The 21,582-nt window shown below is 40.5% G+C and overlaps 1 protein-coding gene across 1 annotated transcript in view; it reads left to right on the top strand.

Annotated features, from left to right (window-relative positions):
- Positions 1-17,433, top strand: part of OTUD7A (OTU deubiquitinase 7A) — a 193,123-nt gene extending 175,690 nt beyond the window's left edge. Inside the window, exons 14-16 of the mRNA XM_025199446.1 lie at positions 7,131-7,245; positions 7,535-7,619; positions 10,688-17,433. Coding sequence (XP_025055231.1) covers positions 7,131-7,245; positions 7,535-7,619; positions 10,688-12,118 — 1,631 coding nt within the window. The 3' untranslated portion in view covers positions 12,119-17,433. The remainder of the gene's footprint in view (positions 1-7,130; positions 7,246-7,534; positions 7,620-10,687) is intronic.
- The last annotated feature ends 4,149 nt before the right edge of the window (positions 17,434-21,582 follow it).

Raw genomic sequence — 21,582 nt, 5'->3', positions numbered from 1 at the left:
CCCCCAAACATGCACACACACTGTCTGTCCCCTGGCCCAAAGCTGCCACTGCTGCTTCTGCCTGTTTGGGCTGGAGCTGCTGCCAGTGAGTAGGGTTGTGTGAAGCTTCAGTTACTGATTCAGTTCGGAGGAGATTCAGCCCGATTCGGTGGCTGAACCTCCAAATCAAATCAGGAGATGAATAAAAAGATTCAAATTGATTCAGAAAAGATTCAGAGGAGATATGGAGATTCGGGCAGTCCTTGCTCACTGCTGCAGGGAGCTAGACACAGGCTTCATGCTGGTAACGGGGGGGAGGCTGGAGGAGGGGAGAAGGGACCATGAGGGGACCCCCACCAGGCCCCATCCTCTGCTTGCTCCTTCAGCCCCCACTGAGTGCCTGCTGACCCCCACCTGCTCTCCCAGGCCCATCAATGGCTGCCCTGCCCAACCCCAGCATTCCGGCACTTTGGGGGCGGTAGGGGAAAGCCCTGGACTCACTGGCTGCTGCAGTGGCCATTGGGGCCCCTGGGGGCTCATGGCAGAACCCCACCACACGGTGCAGGTCAGTGGGGGACAGCGGTGATCCCCCCGCTACCCTGCCTGGCAGGAGCCAGTAAGTGCGGGGCTTTCTCTCCCTTTTTTTTCTAAAATGCTAGGGAGATGGGGCTGGGCAAGCAGGCAGGGGATGGGGCCTGTTCAGTTTGGCCAGTTCAATTCAGGACAGTGATTAGAATCACCAAATCGAATCACTGTCCCTCGAATCATCCGAATCTGAATCCGAAGCGATACTAGCTGCTTTGCACAGGCCTACTACTGAGTGCCCAGAGCCACACTGCTTCCAAATGTAAGTGCTGGGGGCAGGAGGGAAGGGCAGCAGAGGGGCAGGCGCAGGACCAGGCACAGAGGGGGCAAGTGGTAGGGGAAGGCAAACGACAGGGGGTCAGGTACAGACACAGGGGGAGGAAGTGGCAGGTAGCAGATGGTAGAGAACAGGCAGTGGGAGTGAGGGGTATGGGGCATGTGGGGGCCAGGGGGATGCTGAGCAAGTAGTAGAGGAGCAGCTCTTGGGGGGCAGGGGCAAGTAGCAGGGAGCAGACATAGGGGGACAAAGGGTGGGGAGGCAGGCATGTGGGGGCAAGGGGTAGGAATCTGGCCTCTTTCTCCACCACTGCTTTCCCTGCCACAGTTGTGGTTGAGATGAATTTAAGATGACCTTCCAATAATTAGATTCAGTACGTGGAAAATTCCAACACATTAAAAAATCTCCATGTATAGAATCTAATTATTGGGGGGTTGTCTTAAATTCAAAATCATCTTGGATTTTGGTAAATGTAGTAAATATGGACCTTGATTATTTATTATTGTTCTTCGATACTTCCTAAGAAGTTGCTCGTACATTTCAGACTGATTCACTTTAATTCAACCATACAAGCAAAGGCAGTAACTGGTTAATTACAGAGGCCACTAAATCAAAATTGTGTTCAGTGTGACCTGATTTCATATTACCAGTTGGAACAAATCTGAGTGAGGCTTGAATACTGCAGCTCAGCCAAGTGGTGCTGGGCCACTGGGAATGTCTGGGAATGCTGCATCTTTCAGCTGTTGAACTGATTCCTCATACAGATTAGAGCAACCATATAGCTTATTATTGTTATGGCAGCATTTTGTTTGGGATGTGACTGGAGCAACTCTTTGCCACGTTCCCAACACTGGCAGTTGGGCAAGGATTGAAAGAGCGAGCTTCAGAGATGCTCTCCGCCATTAGAGGAATCCGCTGTACAAGGTTTTCTTCTCATGGCTAGATCCATTGGGCTGCATATTAAAGTAATATACAGTATACATAAAAGTTACTAAGGTGGCATTACTAGCTGATAGTCCTTTTGAGAACAGAGCTGTTTGTGGCCATCATCATCTATAAACAATTAGTTTTATTTTAATTTAAATACATGCAACATAATTGTAGGCCATTACAAAGTTACGAATAACATTTGACTGCACAATTTGAGGGGAGGGGCAGTGAAGGGTCTCCTTATAATCAACCTGGAATAATTATCAGTTGTTTGACAATAGTACATTTTCAATAATATACTTGTTAAAAAGTTTTGCTCTTGAGCATCTCTCTAGCATTGGAATTTGTCAGGGGCTTTAGGAATATCTAGAAAATCTGCTTGGTGGCTGTTAAAAGTAAACCAATATAAAGGGCTGTGAGACAACGGGACAGATGACTGGAAACATACTACCATGTGCAAGTAGCATGACAAACTGTGAAATGGAAAAAAGCCACTTGCCATATTTTTTAAAGCTGTTGTTCAGGAATAGTTGCAGTGACTTTTATCTGTCAAGTCTATTTCAGGCTGTGTTAACTAGCATATGGTTTTTAATAAATATGCTTGACTGTATGTGAGCACCAGCCAATTGCAAGCTGTATTGTTAGTAAGCCAACTGGAGGCTACAAAGGCTAGGGCTGTGCGAAGCTTCAGTCACTGATTTGATTCAGCAGAGATTTGACCTGATTTGGCAGCTGAATCTCCAAATCTGAATCGAATCAGGAGACTCTTTAATCCCTCCGAATCAAATCGGAATCCTCTGTATCGATTCAGAGAGACTTGGAAAGATTCGATGATTCGGACATAGACACAGTTTTAAATGTTTTTCTACATACCTCAAGGTACCAGACAGCTTGTGAATGCTGAGATGCCTGGGCAGATGGAATGTCCCACGGGACTGTGTGGGGGTCCCCAGAGCGCTTGGTAGTGGACCTAGAAGTGGACCAGAAGCACTTCTGGTCCACTTCTGGATCTGCTGGGGAGCATGTGGGGGACCCCGCCCCCTAGACTGGCGCCTCCTCAGTCTGGAAGGGCACCCGGGGTCCCCCTGCAGCCAATTGCCGAGCCGGGAGGGTGCAGGAGGGTCCCCCACACGCTCAGCGGCAGACCCAGAAGTACTTCCAGTCCACTTCCAGGTTCACACGGAGGGGCTCCCCCGCACTCCTGTGGGATGCTCCATCCGCCCCAGATTGGAAGCGTTCACGAGTCGCGCCTGGTACCTCGAGGTATGTAGAAAACACATTTAAAGCTGTGTCTATGTCCAAATTGCTGATTCTCCGAATCAGCACCAAATCTTCAGATTCGAATTTGGCCAAATCAAATCAGGACAGTGATCCAAATCAACGAATCGAATCACTGTCCCCGATTCGGGCCCTATTCATTTTAGAAATGACTGTGAAGTCTGTCCTAGAATTTTAAATTGCCTCTTTTTCTATGGGGAGTGGACGGGGAGCTTTTCTATGGGAAGCAGAGGGGGAGCTTACAATAAATTAACAACAGTGATTTTCCTTTGAGAGAGGGGAATCCTTTGCAGTGAGAATGGAGTCCAGGAGTTCAGCAATTAATTTTTACATTAAAAGAATAATATTGCTTCATATCTATCTCAAGCTACCTACAAGAGTCACTTTACAGTATATATTCTCAATGCAGGGCTTTAACAATACCATCTATAAGGAACTTAATAAAGCCATGTGCATATGTGGAGATAAAAAACATATTAGCACTTAAAATATTGTACTGAGGGAGAGATTAGTGTGGCGCTATTGGGACAATTTAGGATCAAGTTTATTTTCTATAAATGGCTTTTTTAAAAATCCTACTATTAGTAAAGTCGTGAATTTGTATATTTTCAATATCAATAGAACACCTAGTTTTAATGGATTCCTTAAAAATATTATGAAACCGTTAATAAGTACCTGTCATTGTTCTTTAAAAGGAAACTATAATTTAAGTATCTTGAAGGTGTGCTAAACCCAAAAAATTACCATGTTCTTATCAGTTTGTATTTTTTGTTGTGGGGTGGGGGGAACTTGTAGATCCAAAGACACATGTGACAATAATAAAGGGATTTGGGATTCAAGCCTCATGGTAAAACCATGTAAATCAAATCACACTTCATGTCCTTTGCATGCATAGGTTTGAGGCAGAAGTATATGCCACTGGGATTGAATATTAAATTATCTTTGCCTTAATGGAGGCTCTTCCTTTGCACCTGTAATCTCACGATACAGTATGTTTGTGAGGTGCACAGTAAATCCTGAAGTAGTACATAATGTTTGCTTACTGAGCTTAATTTGCATAGCAAATATTATGACTACACATTCCTTTTAGTACCTGAAGTGATGCTCACAACACAGGGACTTGGTTTTGTTTTCACTTATTCTGTCATTTTTGTTCCTCTGGTGTAATTCCACTTACATCACTGTAGTGAGCCCCTGTATTACCCCGGTGCATGGGAGGTCATAATCAAGCGTAATAATTGCTTCCAGCTGTTTTTTGATACTTTTTGGAACATTCTATTAAGCAATAAGTTGGTGACTAATGCAAAACTTTTGTGATTTTAAACTGAAAAATCAGATGCTGTACTTGCTTTCCAAACGTACATTCTTCAAAGAGTTGAAAGTGTCTAGCAACACATTGATCCATACCTGAACGTAATAGCAGCATCTGTAGTGAAAATTAGTTAATATCCTGCAGTTTTTCATATTTTGCACAAAAAGAAACCTGGAAAAATGCAAAGAAATAGTACTTTTTGCTAGTCAGTAGGGGGCAGTGTTTGCACAAAAAATGTACAGCATTTTGTTGTTCCACTCCCACCTTCTCTGTAGAAAACTAAACTTCTTTGATCTTATTTTCTAATACAGTCATTATCAGGAATATCCACTTTTATAGTTATTTCAGCTTGATTATTAAAAAGGTAGATTATATCCTGTGTTTTGATCTGTAATGAATAGCACTTAGCCAGAAAAGCTCTATCTCCTAGAGCTGATAATATATTTCTGTGCTGCTGGAAAATAACAGTTAAGTATTGTTTATAGCACAGGTAATAACCTCTGAATTATTCATTGCCATGAGTTTCAGAGTTCCTTTGCCCTTTGGTTTTGGTTGGATGAATACCCACAATAAGTCATTTATGCCTGTGTTATGGAAAATCTCGTTTCCTGATTGATTGTCACTGGAGCAATAGTGAACTTCAGAATTCTAAGGAACAAGAGTCCCTGTCCAACCCCGCAGCTTTTTCTGTTTTTTAATGAAATGGAAGAAAGATTTCAGTGTTAGTTAAGATTTCTGTTCCTTTATTCTTGGCTTGTTTGTGGTGATGAAGAAAACAGTTTATCTGTAAAACTTACTTTATATAAAATAGGCCTATACAAATCTGTAAAACTTATCTTTGTCTTGCTAAATAAACAGCAGAGCCATCAAACCTCATGTTGGAAACTAACGCTAACTTGAACTAGCAAAAAGTAGGAAAGCAACAGAGATGACCTGATCCTCTCAGTGGACCTGACCCAGTCCTTGAATTTATATGCTGTTGCATGTATGCTGTGGGCTGTGCTCCAGGCTCTTAAATATCCTAATTGTTTTTTTTACCTGAGTCTAAATCTTCTGACTTGTTCTTTCCTTTCTGTTTCTATGTATAATGCTTTTATCAACGTACAGTACTTTTACATTAAGGGTGAAAAATGAAAACCACGAATCACACACGTACATTTTTATATACACACGTGAGGACCCGTTTGCGAAACTACTGTCCTTGTGGAGCTGGTTGCTAGAGTGACCGTCATTTGTTTTAGCTATTTTCAATATTATAATGTAGGATATCACTGTAGATAGACATTGTGCATTACAAAATGTTGGGATTCCTGCTCAGAATTGCAGCCAGCCCTGGTCTGCACATGGCATTTATCTAGGCACAGCTCTTTAGGTTCTGGATTTGAATATTGTTATAAACATAATTTTATTGACAGAACCCCTACGTGAGCATGGTTATGCTGCAACATACTTTTTTTTACATTGATATAACTCCTCTTCCTTTCCTCTTTTAGCTAGTTTAATTGTATATGCACAGTAGGGGGTGGTACAGCTTTAACTATACCAGTCTACCAGTACAGTTAAAACAGTACAACTCTCTAGTGTAGACACAGCCTAAGAAGCTGATCCAACAACTTTTACTCCATCCTGGCTCATGCCATTTGCCTCATTCGTGTCTATGAGACTCTGGGTATGATTGTACACAGTCTATATTTTTCCAACAAATACAATACCTGATGCCAGAGGCAGATCCAGGTAGAGTGCAGTGGCATAGGTTCACCCCTCCATTCAGTCAACCACCATGGAGAAGCAGCAGGCAGGGACTTTTTTTTTTTTTTTAAGTCCCTAAAGCAAGTAAGAATCTGATTTGCAAATCAGGTTGGGGAACAAAAAGATATACCTTCCTCTCTCTTCTAGCAGAAGTGACTGCAGATCCCTGGAACCCAGAATCTGTCACAAAGAAGGATCTGCCACATGTTCGCATTGCAAAAATACTCTCCTCCCTTCCCCTCTATCCTCAGCAGCACTTCTCCCAGGCTCATGGATGTCTCTGGCTTCCCTGGGAGGCAGGAATTGAGGGAAAGCTCCAGAGCACTTCCTGCCCACTCCAGCCTGTCTCTCCTAGGAGCCAGGCTCAGCCAGGGATAGCAGTAGCAGCAGGAAGATCCCCTATAATCCCTGCCAGCCTGAGAGCAAATGCAATGGGTGGGAATCAGCTTGCTGCCCCTGCTGTCTCTAGTTGACTCTGGCTCCACATGCAGCAGCAGGACAGGAGTGGCTCCAGGGTCCCCACACTCCTGGGTCAGCTGGGAACAGCAGCAGGGACAGTGGTGGTTAAGGAAGGAAGGAGAGAATGGCAGGGGAGGACATGCCATGGACCATGGATGAGAAGGGAGGAAGGAAGAAAGATCCTTACCTGCTTGAAGGATGTTAAAAAAAAAAAAAAAAAAAAGTCTCCGACCGCTGCTCCTGCAGCATGCTCTACCCACCAGCAGGGAGACTGGGAGCCAGGGTGTAGCCACCCCTGCAGCACAGGTCACTGCTCTTGTACCCCCTTTCCAAAATCCTGAATCTACCCATGCCTGAGACTCTGGTACAGATGTGGAAGGCTGCAAGGCCTCATTAGTGAGGATTTTCTGAAGTTATAAGCATTTCAGAGATTTTTTAGAGTGTTAGATGCTTTTTCATCATGTTCCCCTTCTGGCCCTTTCCTTCAGTCTATTGCTTCTCCTGCTGTTTTTTTTTCCAGCTAAATCCATTTCTTCTCTCCTGATTTCTTCTTTCCTTCAGCGGTGATCCCTTTGACTGACTCAGAACACAAGTTACTGCCTTTGCACTTTGCGGTTGATCCTGGGAAAGACTGGGAGTGGGGGAAAGATGACAATGATAACACCAGACTGGCCAAGTAAGACCTCACTATGACTCTAAGATTAATAGTACAGGGTCTTGAACCTGCAGAATATATATATACATATATCATGGCATGTGCTAATAGAGAGGACTTTGTTCATGTTCTCTCTTGATTTGAGGGGAAAAAAAAGCTGGGTGGGTCTCAATTCTGTTACTGTGATATGAGTTACTGTTGCTCTGAACAGCTTCTCTCTTGATAAATATAAGCATCAACTTTCCTCAGATATAAGTTTTTAAACTAATTAATCTATCTGTTTTCTTTCCTCTTTCTTTTTCTTCCTCAGTTTGATTCTGTCTCTGGAGGCAAAGCTTAATCTTCTGCACAGCTACATGAATGTAACTTGGATACGTATACCATCTGAAACACGGGTAAACCTCCATTTGTCTAAACAACGTGAGGCACCTGGCCTAGAGTCAAGTATATGCTGACAGGATAGGATGTAGGGTTTGCCTAACTGTACAACCACCTGAAGAATGGAACAATTCAAGAGGCCTAAGGCCTGTTGTAGTTCAGTGAGATTGGGATTAGACATGTACATTTTCTGTCTAATTTTTTAAAGCCTTCTATAAAACAGTTGCCTGGTCCTTTTTGCAATAAATTCTTCTTGCTGAAAAGCAGCTTCTTGTGGAAAGGTAAGAGAGCAGTAGAGATGAGATTACAACAGCTTTTCTTCTACCATAATGAAATTATTTTTCTTTGCTTCTTGCCTAAGACTCACTTTCACATATTTAATGTTCTCCTGAACTATTTAGACTTTACCCCCGCTCTCCCCCGTTATGTCCCAGGAACTTCATTTGCCCTTTTTTCAGCACCAAGAGCCAAATTTGACCCCATTTCTTTTATACACACTAAAAACTCCTGGCTTCACATTTTCACTAAGAGGTGCCTGAAAAGCCACAAGTTGTTGCCAAATTGGTAGCCTGGCACTATGGGAGGATGGAGCTGGTGCATACCTAGGGCACCAACATGGAAGCAGCCATACAACACTCCTATGCAACTTACATGGAATGAAATGGGGGTTAGTTATTCTGGTAGCTGATGGTGACAGAGAGATGGGATGAGGAGAGGAATTGAGAGTGTGGAGAAAATGGCAAGGGTTTTTAAGAGTGTAAAAAGTTAAATTTTTGCACAGTTTCCCTTACATGTTTAGGGTGCAAGAGTTTTTAAAAGATCCAGGAAATCATGGAAGGGGAAAGGGGCTAGAGAAAATTGAACATCCATATGTTTCATAGAAGGGAGCACTGTAAAGGTGTTCACTTGTCACATAGTGCCCTGGTGAACATCTCTGGTGATCAAAAGGCGTGCAGATGTTTGTACTCTATCTATAATAAGAAGCCAGGTAACAACCTGGAAATGGTTCTAGGCTGAGGCTCCCCAGTAATGCAGAAAAGGACTAAGGAGCTTTACTGTTTACCTTGTTGTACTAAAGTTCCTCATTTAGTGATGTATTCTGTATCCTTTTTGCAATGTCATGTTGGAGAAGATGCAGCCTTTGGTCCTCATGCTTGACAAGGCTCTTGAGCTCTGCTTTAGTAGTTTGTGAATATACCTGGTTGCTATGTTCTTTTTTGGTGATGGAGTGCTCTAAGCCCTTGAAGTAATACAAGTCAAGTAGAGCACAACAGAAATGCAAGCTAGCCAAGGCATGACTTTTGCCCTCAGACCCTGATCCTTCCTTTTCCTGTCCATGATGTTCCTTCTCCTCTGACCTCAAATTTCCTTCCTTCTCAGTTCTCTTCATTGGTCCAAGCACCCCCTGATAGTTCCCACTGCAAGCAAGTCTCTTTTTCTTATCTCTTTCATCTACCATGTCCAGTTAATCCCCCACAGTTTCTGACAACCCGATGCAGTAACAGATCCCCATAGTCCCACCTGCAGTCTGTCTACTTACTTTGAGATTACCTCCCTCCTAACAGATTTATGCCTTTGTTTTCCCACTGTGTTAACCTGTCTGCAGTGCCATTAGCATTGCTGTGGCTGAAAAACTTTCAATGCTTTTTCATTCCTTGACAGCGAAGGATGGAGATTGCTTCATTGCAAAGTTCAAACAAGTTCATAACCATTTCAAAAAACAAACTCCTAAAGAGAAATCCTAGGTAAACAGAAATCTGTAGCAAATATCCTACTGATTTCAAAGTCAGCAAAGTTTTACTTCTAGTGTAGGGGCGGCACCAGCCTCTTCCCGGTCCGGGGACTGAGGTGGACTAGACAGAAAATTGGGGGGGGCTGTGCTATACATCTTCTGGCTAAACATACTTATTTGTTTTTTAACAATAACCACTTAAGGCGCCCTGCCTCTGTGGGCAGGAGCGGGGCAGGCTCAGCTGTGCAGGGCAAGTGGCAGCAGCCCAGTGGGGAGGCAGGGGGCTTTGACAGGGGCAGCACTGGCTATGGGGGTGCTAAGGCGAATTTTGGAGTGGCTATAGCCCCCCCCCCCAAAAAAAAGCAAACACTCTCCCCAGTGCCACCCCTGCTCTATTGCTTGATGAAATAAAAGTTAAATCATACTATTTCTTGCTTCCAATATTTAGTGTTTCAGTAATATAAAGGATAAGCATGTACATATATAACTCAAAAGATCTGCAGCTGTTTCTGTTGTTTATATGAGCATCTGTTATTTACATCAGAAAAGGAGAGCCAGCAAGCTATAATATATTAAATCACTCAACTGAGAGCGTAACTACATTTCAGTTGCACTTTTCTGAACGGCCAAGGTCATGAAAAACTAGCTATGGATGAGTTGATTTTGAGTAGGTAAGCAAGATGCACATAGTAATTCCCCCGTAGAGGTGCAGCTCTTCCTCTGTGAATTCCATCCCTGTGCAGAAGGTCATCACAAGCTTTAATTAGAGTACTGAATTGATGTATAAGCCCAGTTCCAGTGCTCTGCACAGGAGTGAATTTTACTCGGCAATTCTCATTAATTAAATATTTTGTGTTTATGTTGGTGGATGTGTGAGACTTGATGCTCAACATACTCAATACCCACTGTAGTCTTTGAGTGCAAAGAGCACTTATGGCACTTGGCATCTCTTAGCAAATGATCCACCGAGTGAACCCTTTTTCAAAGTTTATACAGACAGGTTAGTCTGGTTTCTTTTTAACTCTGGAAGTTTATTTTTATTCCTGGGGTTACAAATGAAATGAGCTTGTGGTCTCAGCTGAGTTTCTAGTATATATGGTGTTTATCATCAGTGGAGTCCCACAGTTAAATATGACTGGCAACATCTGTTCAGGGGAGGCAGAAGACTAGTGTGAACAGTGTTGGGCCTGTACAATGAAAAGGTTAATTAAATTTACAAAAAAAAAAGCAGTGACTTTTGCTAGTCTAAAGAAAAAAATCAAAGCAGAGGTGGTGTTGCTGCTGCTGTTGTTAAGCTATTCCTTATGCAAAATCATTTAATTGTATCTAATTTTAATTACTTTCCTTCAACAGGCCCCTTTGGCTCAGCCAGAATCTCCAACTGCTTCAGCAGGGGAAGATGTTCAGTCTCTGGCTGATTCAATGGACTCAGACCGAGACTCCATCTGTAGTAATTCCAATGGCAATAATGGCAAAAATGGTAAAGAAAAAGAAAAGGAGAAACAAAGGAAGGATAAAGACAAAAACAGGACGGATTCAGTTGCCAATAAGCTTGGAAGCCTCAGTAAAACCCTAGGAATTAAGCTGAAAAAGAATATGGGTGGGCTCGGGGGGCTGGTGCATGGCAAGATGAGCAGAGCAAATTCAGGAAACGGGAAGAATGGTGACATCGTAGACAAAGTCAAAGAGAAGAAGTCTAAGTCCCGCAAAGGGAGCAAGGAGGAGTCAGGACAGTCTGCAAGCACTTCTCCTTCTGAAAAGACAACTCCATCTCCTACTGACAAAGCAAGCAACTCACCCACTGAAAAAATGAACTCAAAGTCCCTCTCTGACAAACAGTCTGACCCATGGAAGTACAGCACTGATGTGAAGCTCAGCCTCAACATTTTGAGAGCTGCCATGCAAGGTGAACGCAAGTTTATTTTTGCTGGCCTCCTACTGACCAGCCATAGACATCAGTTCCATGAGGAGATGATAGGTTACTACTTGACCAGTGCCCAAGAGCGCTTCAATGCAGAGCAGGAACAGAAGAGAAAGGAGGCTGAGAAAAAGGCTTCACTCAATGGGTCATCCAGCAGGAAGCTGGAACAAGAAGCATATTCAAAAGAAAAGTTGGAAACATCTCCTCAGGACAGGGCATCACCAGTCTTGCCTCAAAGCCATACAACTCAACTGGTTTTAAAGTTTAAAGATCGCACTAGTCCCACTCCTGGGTCATTTTCTTCACCTAGTAATGGTGCTAAGAAAAGTGGACCCATTCCAGTATCTGCCCACTATAGCCATACTCCACCTGTTCAAAGGCAAAGCGTTATCCATTTGCATGATGTCAACTCCAAGCCATCAAGCTTCCAAGATGATACCTATAAGCCAGTGGTTGGCACCTTAAAAACCTGTGCCACGTATCCCCAACAGAATAGATCACTGTCTTCACAGAGCTATAGCCCAGCCCGGATAGCAGGTATCCGTACTGTGAACACAGTGGAATCACTGAGCTACACTATGCCTACTGAACATAAGTCGCAGACATATACAAATGGGTTTAATACCGGTGATATTAGAGACTGCTTAGAATATGCTGATGAGGAGGCACCTCAGACCTGGTTGAACAATGATAAAAATCAAGGCAGAAGCACAGTTTGCCCTATTTATTCCATTCAGCAGAACCGCTGCAAGAAGGAGAACTGTTCCTTTTATGGTCGTCCTGAAACTGAAAATTATTGTTCATACTGCTACAAAGAGGAGTTAAAACGCAGGGAGAGAGAAAGTAAGGGACATAGGCATTGAGGACTGTCAGGATCCTTCCCTGACTACTTAGGTTCACTCTTTTCTTACTTATGAAGTAAATAGTGATGGATTATAGAAAAAGGAATCCTAAAAAGGGAATGATGGTACATAATGTCTAGTTCGTCTCTTTTTCAGGTCAATGCAGAAATAAGAGGATTAATTTATCATAAAAATGTATTGTTTTCCATTTTGTCAGTGTCTTTTTTTACATACGCTGGTGAGCTGAAAGGTTGTTTACTCCTTTGTCAGTGCTGTGAATACGTTTGGTCAAAAATTTACTAATGGTGCCTGAATTTACACTGACATCACTCAGGTAGTAGAATGATAGGGAAAAGTCATAATGTTGGCAATGTGGCATTGTCATAGCATAGCATCTGCCTCTGATACATTTGAAATTGTAGAGCCATCATAATGCCAGTAGTATTTTTTTCTCAGTGACAACATTTTTCATGACCCTTTTTTGGAAGGGTAGTAATTTTGCACACTGCTTATTTTTTAACATAGCAACACACTTCTTTCTTATAAACCCTTTGTATTCATTTTAGTCTGAAATGCAATCTCTTCGGAGCACGTGACTGAAGGTCTGGACTCATGAGGTCTCTATCTTTATAGCTGTAGTTTCTGTTGGATTTTGTTTGGCTCTTTCAGGAAAGTGTCAGTTGGGCTGTTTGTTTGCTTGTTGATATCTAGACAAATTTTGGATGTTGTGGGGAAAAATATGGTGTCTGTTGTACCCCAGCCAGTAATCTTAGCATATGAATCCACTAACTAACCAGAAATTTGTGGAATAATCCAGAGCAGGGTAAACTATTCAGCAGAGGTAATATGTAACATTAATTTAATTTCCTCTGTCCATGATCTGACCTCAATTTTTAGTAATTTGTTAATTCACCAAAATTACAAGATAGTGGTCTTCGCAAAACTAATTCCATCTAATTTCATCTACACATTACTTCCATTCTGTTGGCAACAACTATTGTTTGAGTCATCTGTACTGACTGACACACCTCCACAAAGAGCTTCCCAGATGGCTGTGAAATTCCAGCTTGAATACTCTTTCAGCTGTCAATTTACACAAGTCTTCATGTCCTAATATTTCAATAAGCATTTATGACACTCCTCCTCCTTTTGAAAATACAATTTCGAGCGTTTGTGACAAGCAGATAGATGGGATCGCACATACTATCCGGGTAGATTTGTGGGGTCTATGTCTACAAGTTTTTCTGACTACATGATTTGTATTTTTTACCACCAAACAATGCAAATAAGGAAATAAAATTGGAGTTGTTCGTGCAGTTGCATTTGTAAGGAAACAATGACTCTCTATCCACCTACATTTGTGTTGAAGGGCCATTTCCTTAACAACTCTGTTAATGGTGATTCTCTGCCATGGTCAGGATCATGAGTCCAGTTTTATTCAAATATTGAATAGCATTTTTCCCAGGCCACAAGAGGCTTAGACCCTAATTTTCATCTCACATACCCAATAATATTTAGCTGAAGTGAAGTTACTCCCAATTAACTTTCATGCAAATGCAAAGACATGCTCTAAAACCCTGATTTAGCCAATAACTTACACTCATACTTAACTCCATTCTTCTCAAGAAAACAAGTAACGTTTACTGGTATGCCCTTCATTCAGTGGGATTCTGGCAGTTGGTTAAAGTTAAGCACATAAGCACATACTTAAATGCTTTGTTGAATCAGAGACTTAACCAGGCAGAGAGAAAAAGAATTTATAAAAATCGAATAGGTAATACCTGGCTAGCTCCTTAATGAATCCAGACCTGCGTTTCATGTGTTTAGCAGTCTTTGGAACATACGGTGAATGTTATTGAACTTGCATCCATTTTTCATGAATGGGACATGTTATCAGACTTAATGAATTGTTCAAACTCCCTTTGTATGATTCCTCCCTAAGGTGTGCAAGTTTCTTGAAATCATGTCCTTACTGATATGCAGTGTTCTTTTTCACTTAGCTGTGGTGATTACATATAGTTCTCATTGCCAAAGAAATCTGTGATTTTTAGATCATGTTAAAGCAAATTGAGCACACTTGACTCTGTTTGTTATGGTGGAAGAGACAGAAACTAGAAGGGACAGAAACAAATTGAATAAAAGAAAGAAATATTAAAGAATGTTTAGAGCCTTAGAATAGCAGTAACATTTGGAATGCCTAGAAATGCTTCTTTATAAAGCTAAGCCTGAAAAATTGGCAGAAATGGATACCAGTCCATTTCATTCAGCTGTGACATTTCTGGGTAAGAAGAAATATGGTAACAGCACACACTTAACAATTACATCTTTTGCTTGTTTAAACCTTTTAAATAAATTAATTTTGCCTATAGGAAGTTTTAGGATGCACTGCGCCTGAAAGGAGGTGGGAAAAGTTTTACAGAAAAATCAACATTTATACAAGTGATAACTTTTCTCCTTATTATTGAACAGATTAAATCCTTAATTTAGAATATTTTCCACATTGAATTGACTGGCTGAATAGTCACAGAATTATATCAGAATTATTCTAGAGTTCTCTCTATCATGCATGGAAAATTCTTGATAAGTTTCCATGATTCTTATCAGTAAGAATGTATTTCTTAAAGTCTTTAGAGTAAACCTATCATGCTGTAATAATGATAGGCACAATTAAACAGGAGTTCCTTTCCTCAGCAGCCCATCCTTGATACCCCATGGTTAATTTACTCAGGACAGTTTTAAAAACTTTTTCCGAGCACCCCTTTCTACTGCTGACCTTTACATTTGACAGCTCTTAAAGAGATTATTTTGAAATTGGCCATTGCTTGCCAAATCTTCTCTCTCCACTGTCTAAATGTTCTTTAATCCATTTGTGTCCCCTCAGTTTTGCCTTCCTTATTCCTGAACAGAAATCAGACTGTATCCCATTCACTTCTATGATTTATTTAACACAGACACTGTGTTTGGCACTATACAGTCCAAACAATTAAATATAGTGCCTGCTCTATTGAGCTTATAGCATAGAGTCAATATTACAAACATTATGGTGGATACAGCTTGTGGCTTATGTCCATCAGCAATAAAACAAAATACACACCAAGGAATTAGATAGGGAGAATACCCACTGGCTTCATTTTTTGCTGTTCTTTTGCATAAGTAGTATATTTGTCAACCCTTTTGCCCTCTCTGATCCTGGAACAAGTGTAAGTCCCAGGTTGATGAGTATCGTGTGTCCCGCTCTGTGCTCGATCCATAGGAAAGCACATGTCTGTTATAGCTCTTGGCTGTTTAGATTTCTGGAGGTTTCCCCTTCAATCCCAGGTGCTAGCTGATGGTGGCTATGCTACCAGTGAGATATTTTACCTTTCTGATTTAATTTTGTGCTCTCTGTCCATGATACAGCACGTCTGCAGGTCAGCCCATGATTTCTTTACCTGAAGCGAGAGCGCCTTCTTTTAAATGTAACTTGCAGTTTTGAGAAAATTGTGGTGTACATGTGGAGCTTGAAGCCATGAGAGAATGTTGTATTTTCTCACATACAGCATGCCCCAGAATATGATGCACACCTTATTTTTGAAAGGCAGAATGAAGGGGAAAAAAAAATCTTTCCTTGCAGTAACTGAGTAGCAGCAGCTAGGGAGCTGAGCCTGCTGCCTGGAGCCCATGTTGATAAGCAGCAGAAATTGCTCTTACTCTACTTTCTCACATTCAAGGCACACACCAGTTTCCAGAAGTTGTATTTGTGGGGAAAAGGTGTGTGTTGAAAGAGAGAAAATATATTATTTAAATATGTTATCATCCACTTCTCAGGGGTTAAAGCCCCACTTTTAATAAAAGCTACATGCAAATGCAAAAATGTATTCATAGGAGAAATGTAGGTTAGAGGAAGTAGGTATTGTTTAGATGTTTTTAATATGTAGCTACTTCTTTTACTCTAAACTCTTTAAACAAAAAACTTCTTAGGCAAGTGTTTTCTCTTGTTCATCAATTCTTTCCAATTCAAAGGTCTGTTCATGGTAAAAAAAAAAAAAGCCTATAATTCATACTAAGTCTCAGTCGCACTTTGCATTGAAGTTCCATTCCTAAGCAGCATATAAAGGGCTACTAAAGGAGCAATGGCTGTTATAAGGACATTTCAGAGATAGGCAGCTTGTTTTGTCAAGGCAATAAGCCCATCCAGAGGAGAGTGTCACAGATTATTGTAACGTATGTTGGATATACTCACCATTGATTATCAGTAATGTATTAAGCTTTATAAACTGCTTATAAATGCACTATCAATATAAAGTGTGATCAGGCTTTCTCTAACAAGTAATAGGCTCTTCTTCCATGTTAACTTAAAAGATAACATGCAAAAATGTTCTAAAAAGAGATTCTTCCTCAAGCATGTTTTGTGATGCGTGTTTATTAAGAACTTTTTCTAGACCAGGTCAAGGCTTGGGAGTTCCCTTAAACGCACAAAATTCCATGATGACAGCAGCCTTTCATGATGTAAGAAGTGTTGAGGGGCCACTTAGCATAGCCTGAAGCTGATTAATTGCTTGCTGAGACAAGCTGCCTGAATGGAGATCAGAACAATCTGCTTGGACAACAGCAGCCTTTGTTCATCTGTAATGCGTGATTGCATCCAGGTTTGTTTTAGTCTTCTTGTGCCGAAAGTGTTCATATCAAATAATGTATGCAAGCTGGGCTGCCAGAACATTGTCCTTAATGTCCCTAATCCTGCAAACTGTTAGACACACCCTCAGCCTTATGATGCACAGTAATAGTCTGCCTGACATCAGTGAGCCTGCTTCAGTGCAGACAATTGGTAAACATGTTGATGTCTGTGGCATCAAGTCTAAAATTTGGCCCCTTTAGATCAAATGCCTCCTCATCTTCCTTAGGCAGAGTTTCCCAGGGAACCTGTGAGAATTTTGCCTGAGGAGTAGTGGACAGGACTTTGCACACCTCTCAATCTTGAATAAGGAATCATTGTCTTCATAACATTCAGAATATTTTATGCATCATTAAACATTCAGATCCTGATGGAAATAGACCAAAACCCAGAAACTAATTGACCTTGATTGTAAGAGGCTTTTCAGCATAGTCCATTTTAAGTCTCTTTCAGTGTACTTACAGGTATATTTGTTTCAAATGATGGCAACTTTCATGGAGTATCACCAAATAGTATAGAGCATAGACTTTGAATTATTGCAGTAAACTATACTATTTTTTAATTTAATTTGCACATTAATTTCCTGTATATATGACTAAAAACAGTATATTGTTAAAACAAAAGTAGAAAGAAAGGTGTTTGTAAGTGTGTTCTGTTTGAAGATTTAAGGCTGTATTATGTTGGAATTTTACAAGCCAAGTTAAATTGTAATATAGAAATTATTTTTATATTATTTTCAAAATATGCTACAGAGCAGTATTTTGCGCCTTTATTATAAACAGGGTTGTCATTTTAATAGGTTAACTTCAGAAATACTGGTAGACATTAATCATGAAAAGAAAGCTTTGTAAATGTTCTCCTAAATTGACTGCTTTTTGTCCGTTGTGCACTCCAGTGTCTATTGAAAGTTGGAATATACAAATGTTTTTTATTGAAAAGCTTTAAATTTGTGTTTATATATTTTGGTACAGTACTACTCCTTCCCTTGCATTCTCTTGACTTAAACTCATGCCCTCTTTTATAAGGAGCTTCAGTGTCATAAATTTACCTAGAGGTTTTTCTTCCCAAATGAAAAAGCCTTCTGCACAGACTGTTGAGCTGAGATTCATAACTCATTTTGAATCTACCAGACTAGATTTATTTGGGTTTTTAAAAATTGTATTAATGAATTATTATTCCTAACAAATAAATTAGAACAAGATTTCAAAGCTAGTGTAATAATTAGCTATGCATGGAGAAAATCACTCTAGATTGTAGAGATGTCAACTTCTAACTGGTAAATTGTATCTTATTATATATTGCTTTCCAATGTATGTACACTGACACTCCATTTGAATATCAGCTTAAATTATTCAGATTTTATTTCTTTATAGTATTTCATGCCGTACATATCAATATCTGAGAAACTTTACAAAAAAAGAAGACTGTAACTAATGTATTACCTAAATCACAATTCCAAACAGTTTTTAAAATGTAGGAAGTTGTATGTATTGCAACCAAAATTTTCAAAATTCAGCTCCTGAAATAAGGACCCTGAAAATGTATTTGGCCTAATAAAATGAGTGGCCTGATTTTAAGAGGTGCTGAACATTGACTTCAATGGGAGTTTATACTTCATTGATGACTTCAGGAAATCAAGTCAGCTTAGGTGCCTAAAGGTGAATATTTTTTCCAGCCTGTATTCATGGTGTTTCTATACAGCTCTGCCCCCCCCCCCCCCCCCTTTTTTTTTTTCTTTTTTTTTTTTGAATCAATGAAAATTATATTCACCTTTAGTGATTATCAGTTTGTATATAAATAACTGCAATCATTTATAAAGTGATTGCTTGGATATGGAGAAACCTGCCTTGTACTGAAATACAGTATAATTGTCCATTTAATACCTATCTTCTTATTAGGGCTAGGATTCCTTGGCTTGTTAGGGGACCGTGTCTTTAGGGTTTTTTCTTGCAAAGCATGATCATGACAATTTGTTTTTCTTGCATGAACATGCTGGTTTTTGATCAGTCTGTTTTACTTCCCATTACCTGAATGTGTGTACTGTACCAAGGGAATCTAAATGGCTGATGCGCATTTGCACTGTGGAACATATGGCGTAGGTAAAAGCCACCATGTTCCAAACAGCCTTAAAGTTATGGCTCTCTGGGGACTGAGAGTCACTTAACTGGATGCAGCCTCTGTCCCCAACTCCTCATTTAACCATGACTGTAAATTGCTCTAGTCTGCTATAGCCTTCATAATTATGTTTTGCTGTAAAACTGTCTGCTTTGTATGGTTGTTTGCAGCACATGGAGTTTTTAAAGACAGTGTTCTTGAAAGTTACAATTCTTTGATAAGTGTCTATGTGACAGAAAACCTTAATGAAAAGGAGCAGGAAAGGGAGTAAAGCAATTAGGTAAATGGTGGGTAAGAGAGTAACCATGGCAACAAAATGTTTTGAGGAGACTATAGTTCCTGATATGAAAAACCATTGTCTGCCTAAGCTGATGTTTTGTGGATCATTTCACATAGACTCAGAAAACATAGATGAACAGCCAAGCGTTGTACTTATGTAAAAGTTCAAATCTTTGAATTCCTTGCAAAGGCTCTTTGAGGGAGAAAAACTGATTTTATTCCCCTTCCAGAGCAAAACAAATTCACTTTACCTGTAGTGTCTGAAATGGAGAGGCATGGCAGAATGGTTTGTACTAAAGCAGCACCTAAATGTCCCCATTTCATAATGAAGTTTGCTTTTTGTTTGACCCTTTTAATGCTTTTTGTTGTAGTAGAAAGCAGTCAGTGACCTGAATTCTCCTCTTGATTACACATGCATTTGATATCAGCATAATGATGAGGTTACACAGCTGCAGCCAGGAGGAGAAGGTGGCCCTGCACGCCTGTCTAATGTACAGGAGAATCAAATTAGAAGGCTTACATCATTGGCACCCAAACATTGCCTAAGCAAAGGCTGGGTTGGCAGTTTGCCAGGAATCTGAGCACTCTGCTTAATTTGATCAAAACAGAAAAGACTAAGCTGCCCTCATCTTTAATATGGATACCCCCCACTGGGATTGTCAGCCTCTCCATATTAAAGACCGTATTGGTGGAATGCTGCCTTGTACAACCCTACCTGCCTGCACTTAGGTTATGCCAGGTTAAGTAACTCAGAAGGTTTTTTCCCTCACTTTTACTAAAATACGTAGGGGATCTGGCAAAAAAACCCGTGACCGATATTCTCTCTCTCTCTCTTTTAAGAACATTGAGATTGGGCAGGACTAAGCAGGGGTAGTTAAGTAACCATTGTCCCTCAACATTGCTATTATCTGCCTTCATGTTTTAATATTGAGAACCCTATAGTGATGGGGTGGTTTTATCATCTGTTCAAGACTGAGTACTGGAGCATTTGTAAAATGTATATCATGCTTATAGAGTATAGAAAGCACTTTTCCCTCCGAGCTTCTCAAAGAGCTTTGCATGCACACAATACAAAACGCAGTTCATTCAGCCTAAGCCAAGGAGAACAAATAGGATTTAAGCCTAAATTAAATAACAAATGGAATTAGCCACACAGACCTCAGTAGACAGGAGCTCCAAATTGGAGTCTCATACCATGTTGACATTAACAGTTTGTACAGGACTTTGCCCCAATTAACTAGATTAGGTTTGTACTCTTCCCCAGGGGAGCAATAAATCTTTCCCTTTGTTTCCCAACCCATCATTCATCCTGGTAAACTTCCTGTTACATTCAGAGAATGCTTGTGCTTCCATAAATTAAATGTAGACATTTTGTTGTGAAGCAGTTTTTAAAGCCATATATAGCTTTTGTGTTTTTACATTTCAGTTTTCTGTTTGTTTTTTGGTGGCAAAAAACTGTTATGCATATTTCATTGTGCCCTACAATGACTGTTGCATGAATGAAAGACTTTACTCTTTGTAGACAGCCTCCTTGCTCCTCCTTGATGTTTGTGATTGTAATTATTCTTCATAGAAAGGACAGATCAAGCTTTGAAAATCTAGACAGTGTTTACATGGATTCTTGACCTTTGATGTACATTTTCTATTGCATGGGTCTTTATGGTTTAAGCCAGATGCATCTCAAGCAGGGGCAAGACTTTTAGGATACTCCTCTAATGAATACATTGTATATTAGAGTTATACACACCTAATTAATATGGTCACCTTATTATCAACAACTATTACATGACCTACCAGCAGAACTCCCTGCATATCTTCCTACATGTGGATAGCATTCTTTCTTTTTCTCTTTAAGCCTCTACACCAGAGCTTTCCAAACTTTTCATGTTGGTGACACACTTTTTAGACATGCATAATTTCGCGACACAGTAATTCAGTTCCGGGGGAGGGGCCAAGGGAAGCAGACGCGAGTAAGGGAGCTCTGCGGTGCCCTTCCGCAAAATTTTCTGCATTTCACGCGACACACCTACACACTGCCGCCGACACACTAATGTGTCGCAGCACACAGTTTGGAAAGCTCTGCTCTACACAGATCTTAGTTCTGTCCTTAATGCAAAAATCGCAATTCAAATCTTTGTGAGTTCTTCCTGAGTAGAGAAGATTTGGCTTTCTGTGTTCAGTGTACATGTGCAAGCAACAGTTTGATTGTGCAAGTATTGAAATAAACTGGCTGCCACCCCTTAGACTCACTGAAGTCCTTTCAATGGCAAGTTGAAAAACTTTCTTCAATTTTAACCAAAGTTAGGTAACATAAAATCTTAAATATCAGGACAGGTGATGCAACTCTTTCTCATAACCTAAAAAACTCCAAATTTTTAAAACTTGTTATAACTGTAGAGTAAATATATTTATACTAGAGTCCCTCCTTTAAAGAAAG

This window comes from Alligator sinensis, unplaced genomic scaffold (assembly GCF_000455745.1).
Source record: "Alligator sinensis unplaced genomic scaffold, ASM45574v1 scaffold458_1, whole genome shotgun sequence".
NCBI lineage: Eukaryota > Metazoa > Chordata > Crocodylia > Alligatoridae > Alligator > Alligator sinensis.
The sequence above is the reverse complement of the archived record's forward strand: the minus strand, read 5'-3'. Positions and strand labels throughout refer to the sequence as shown.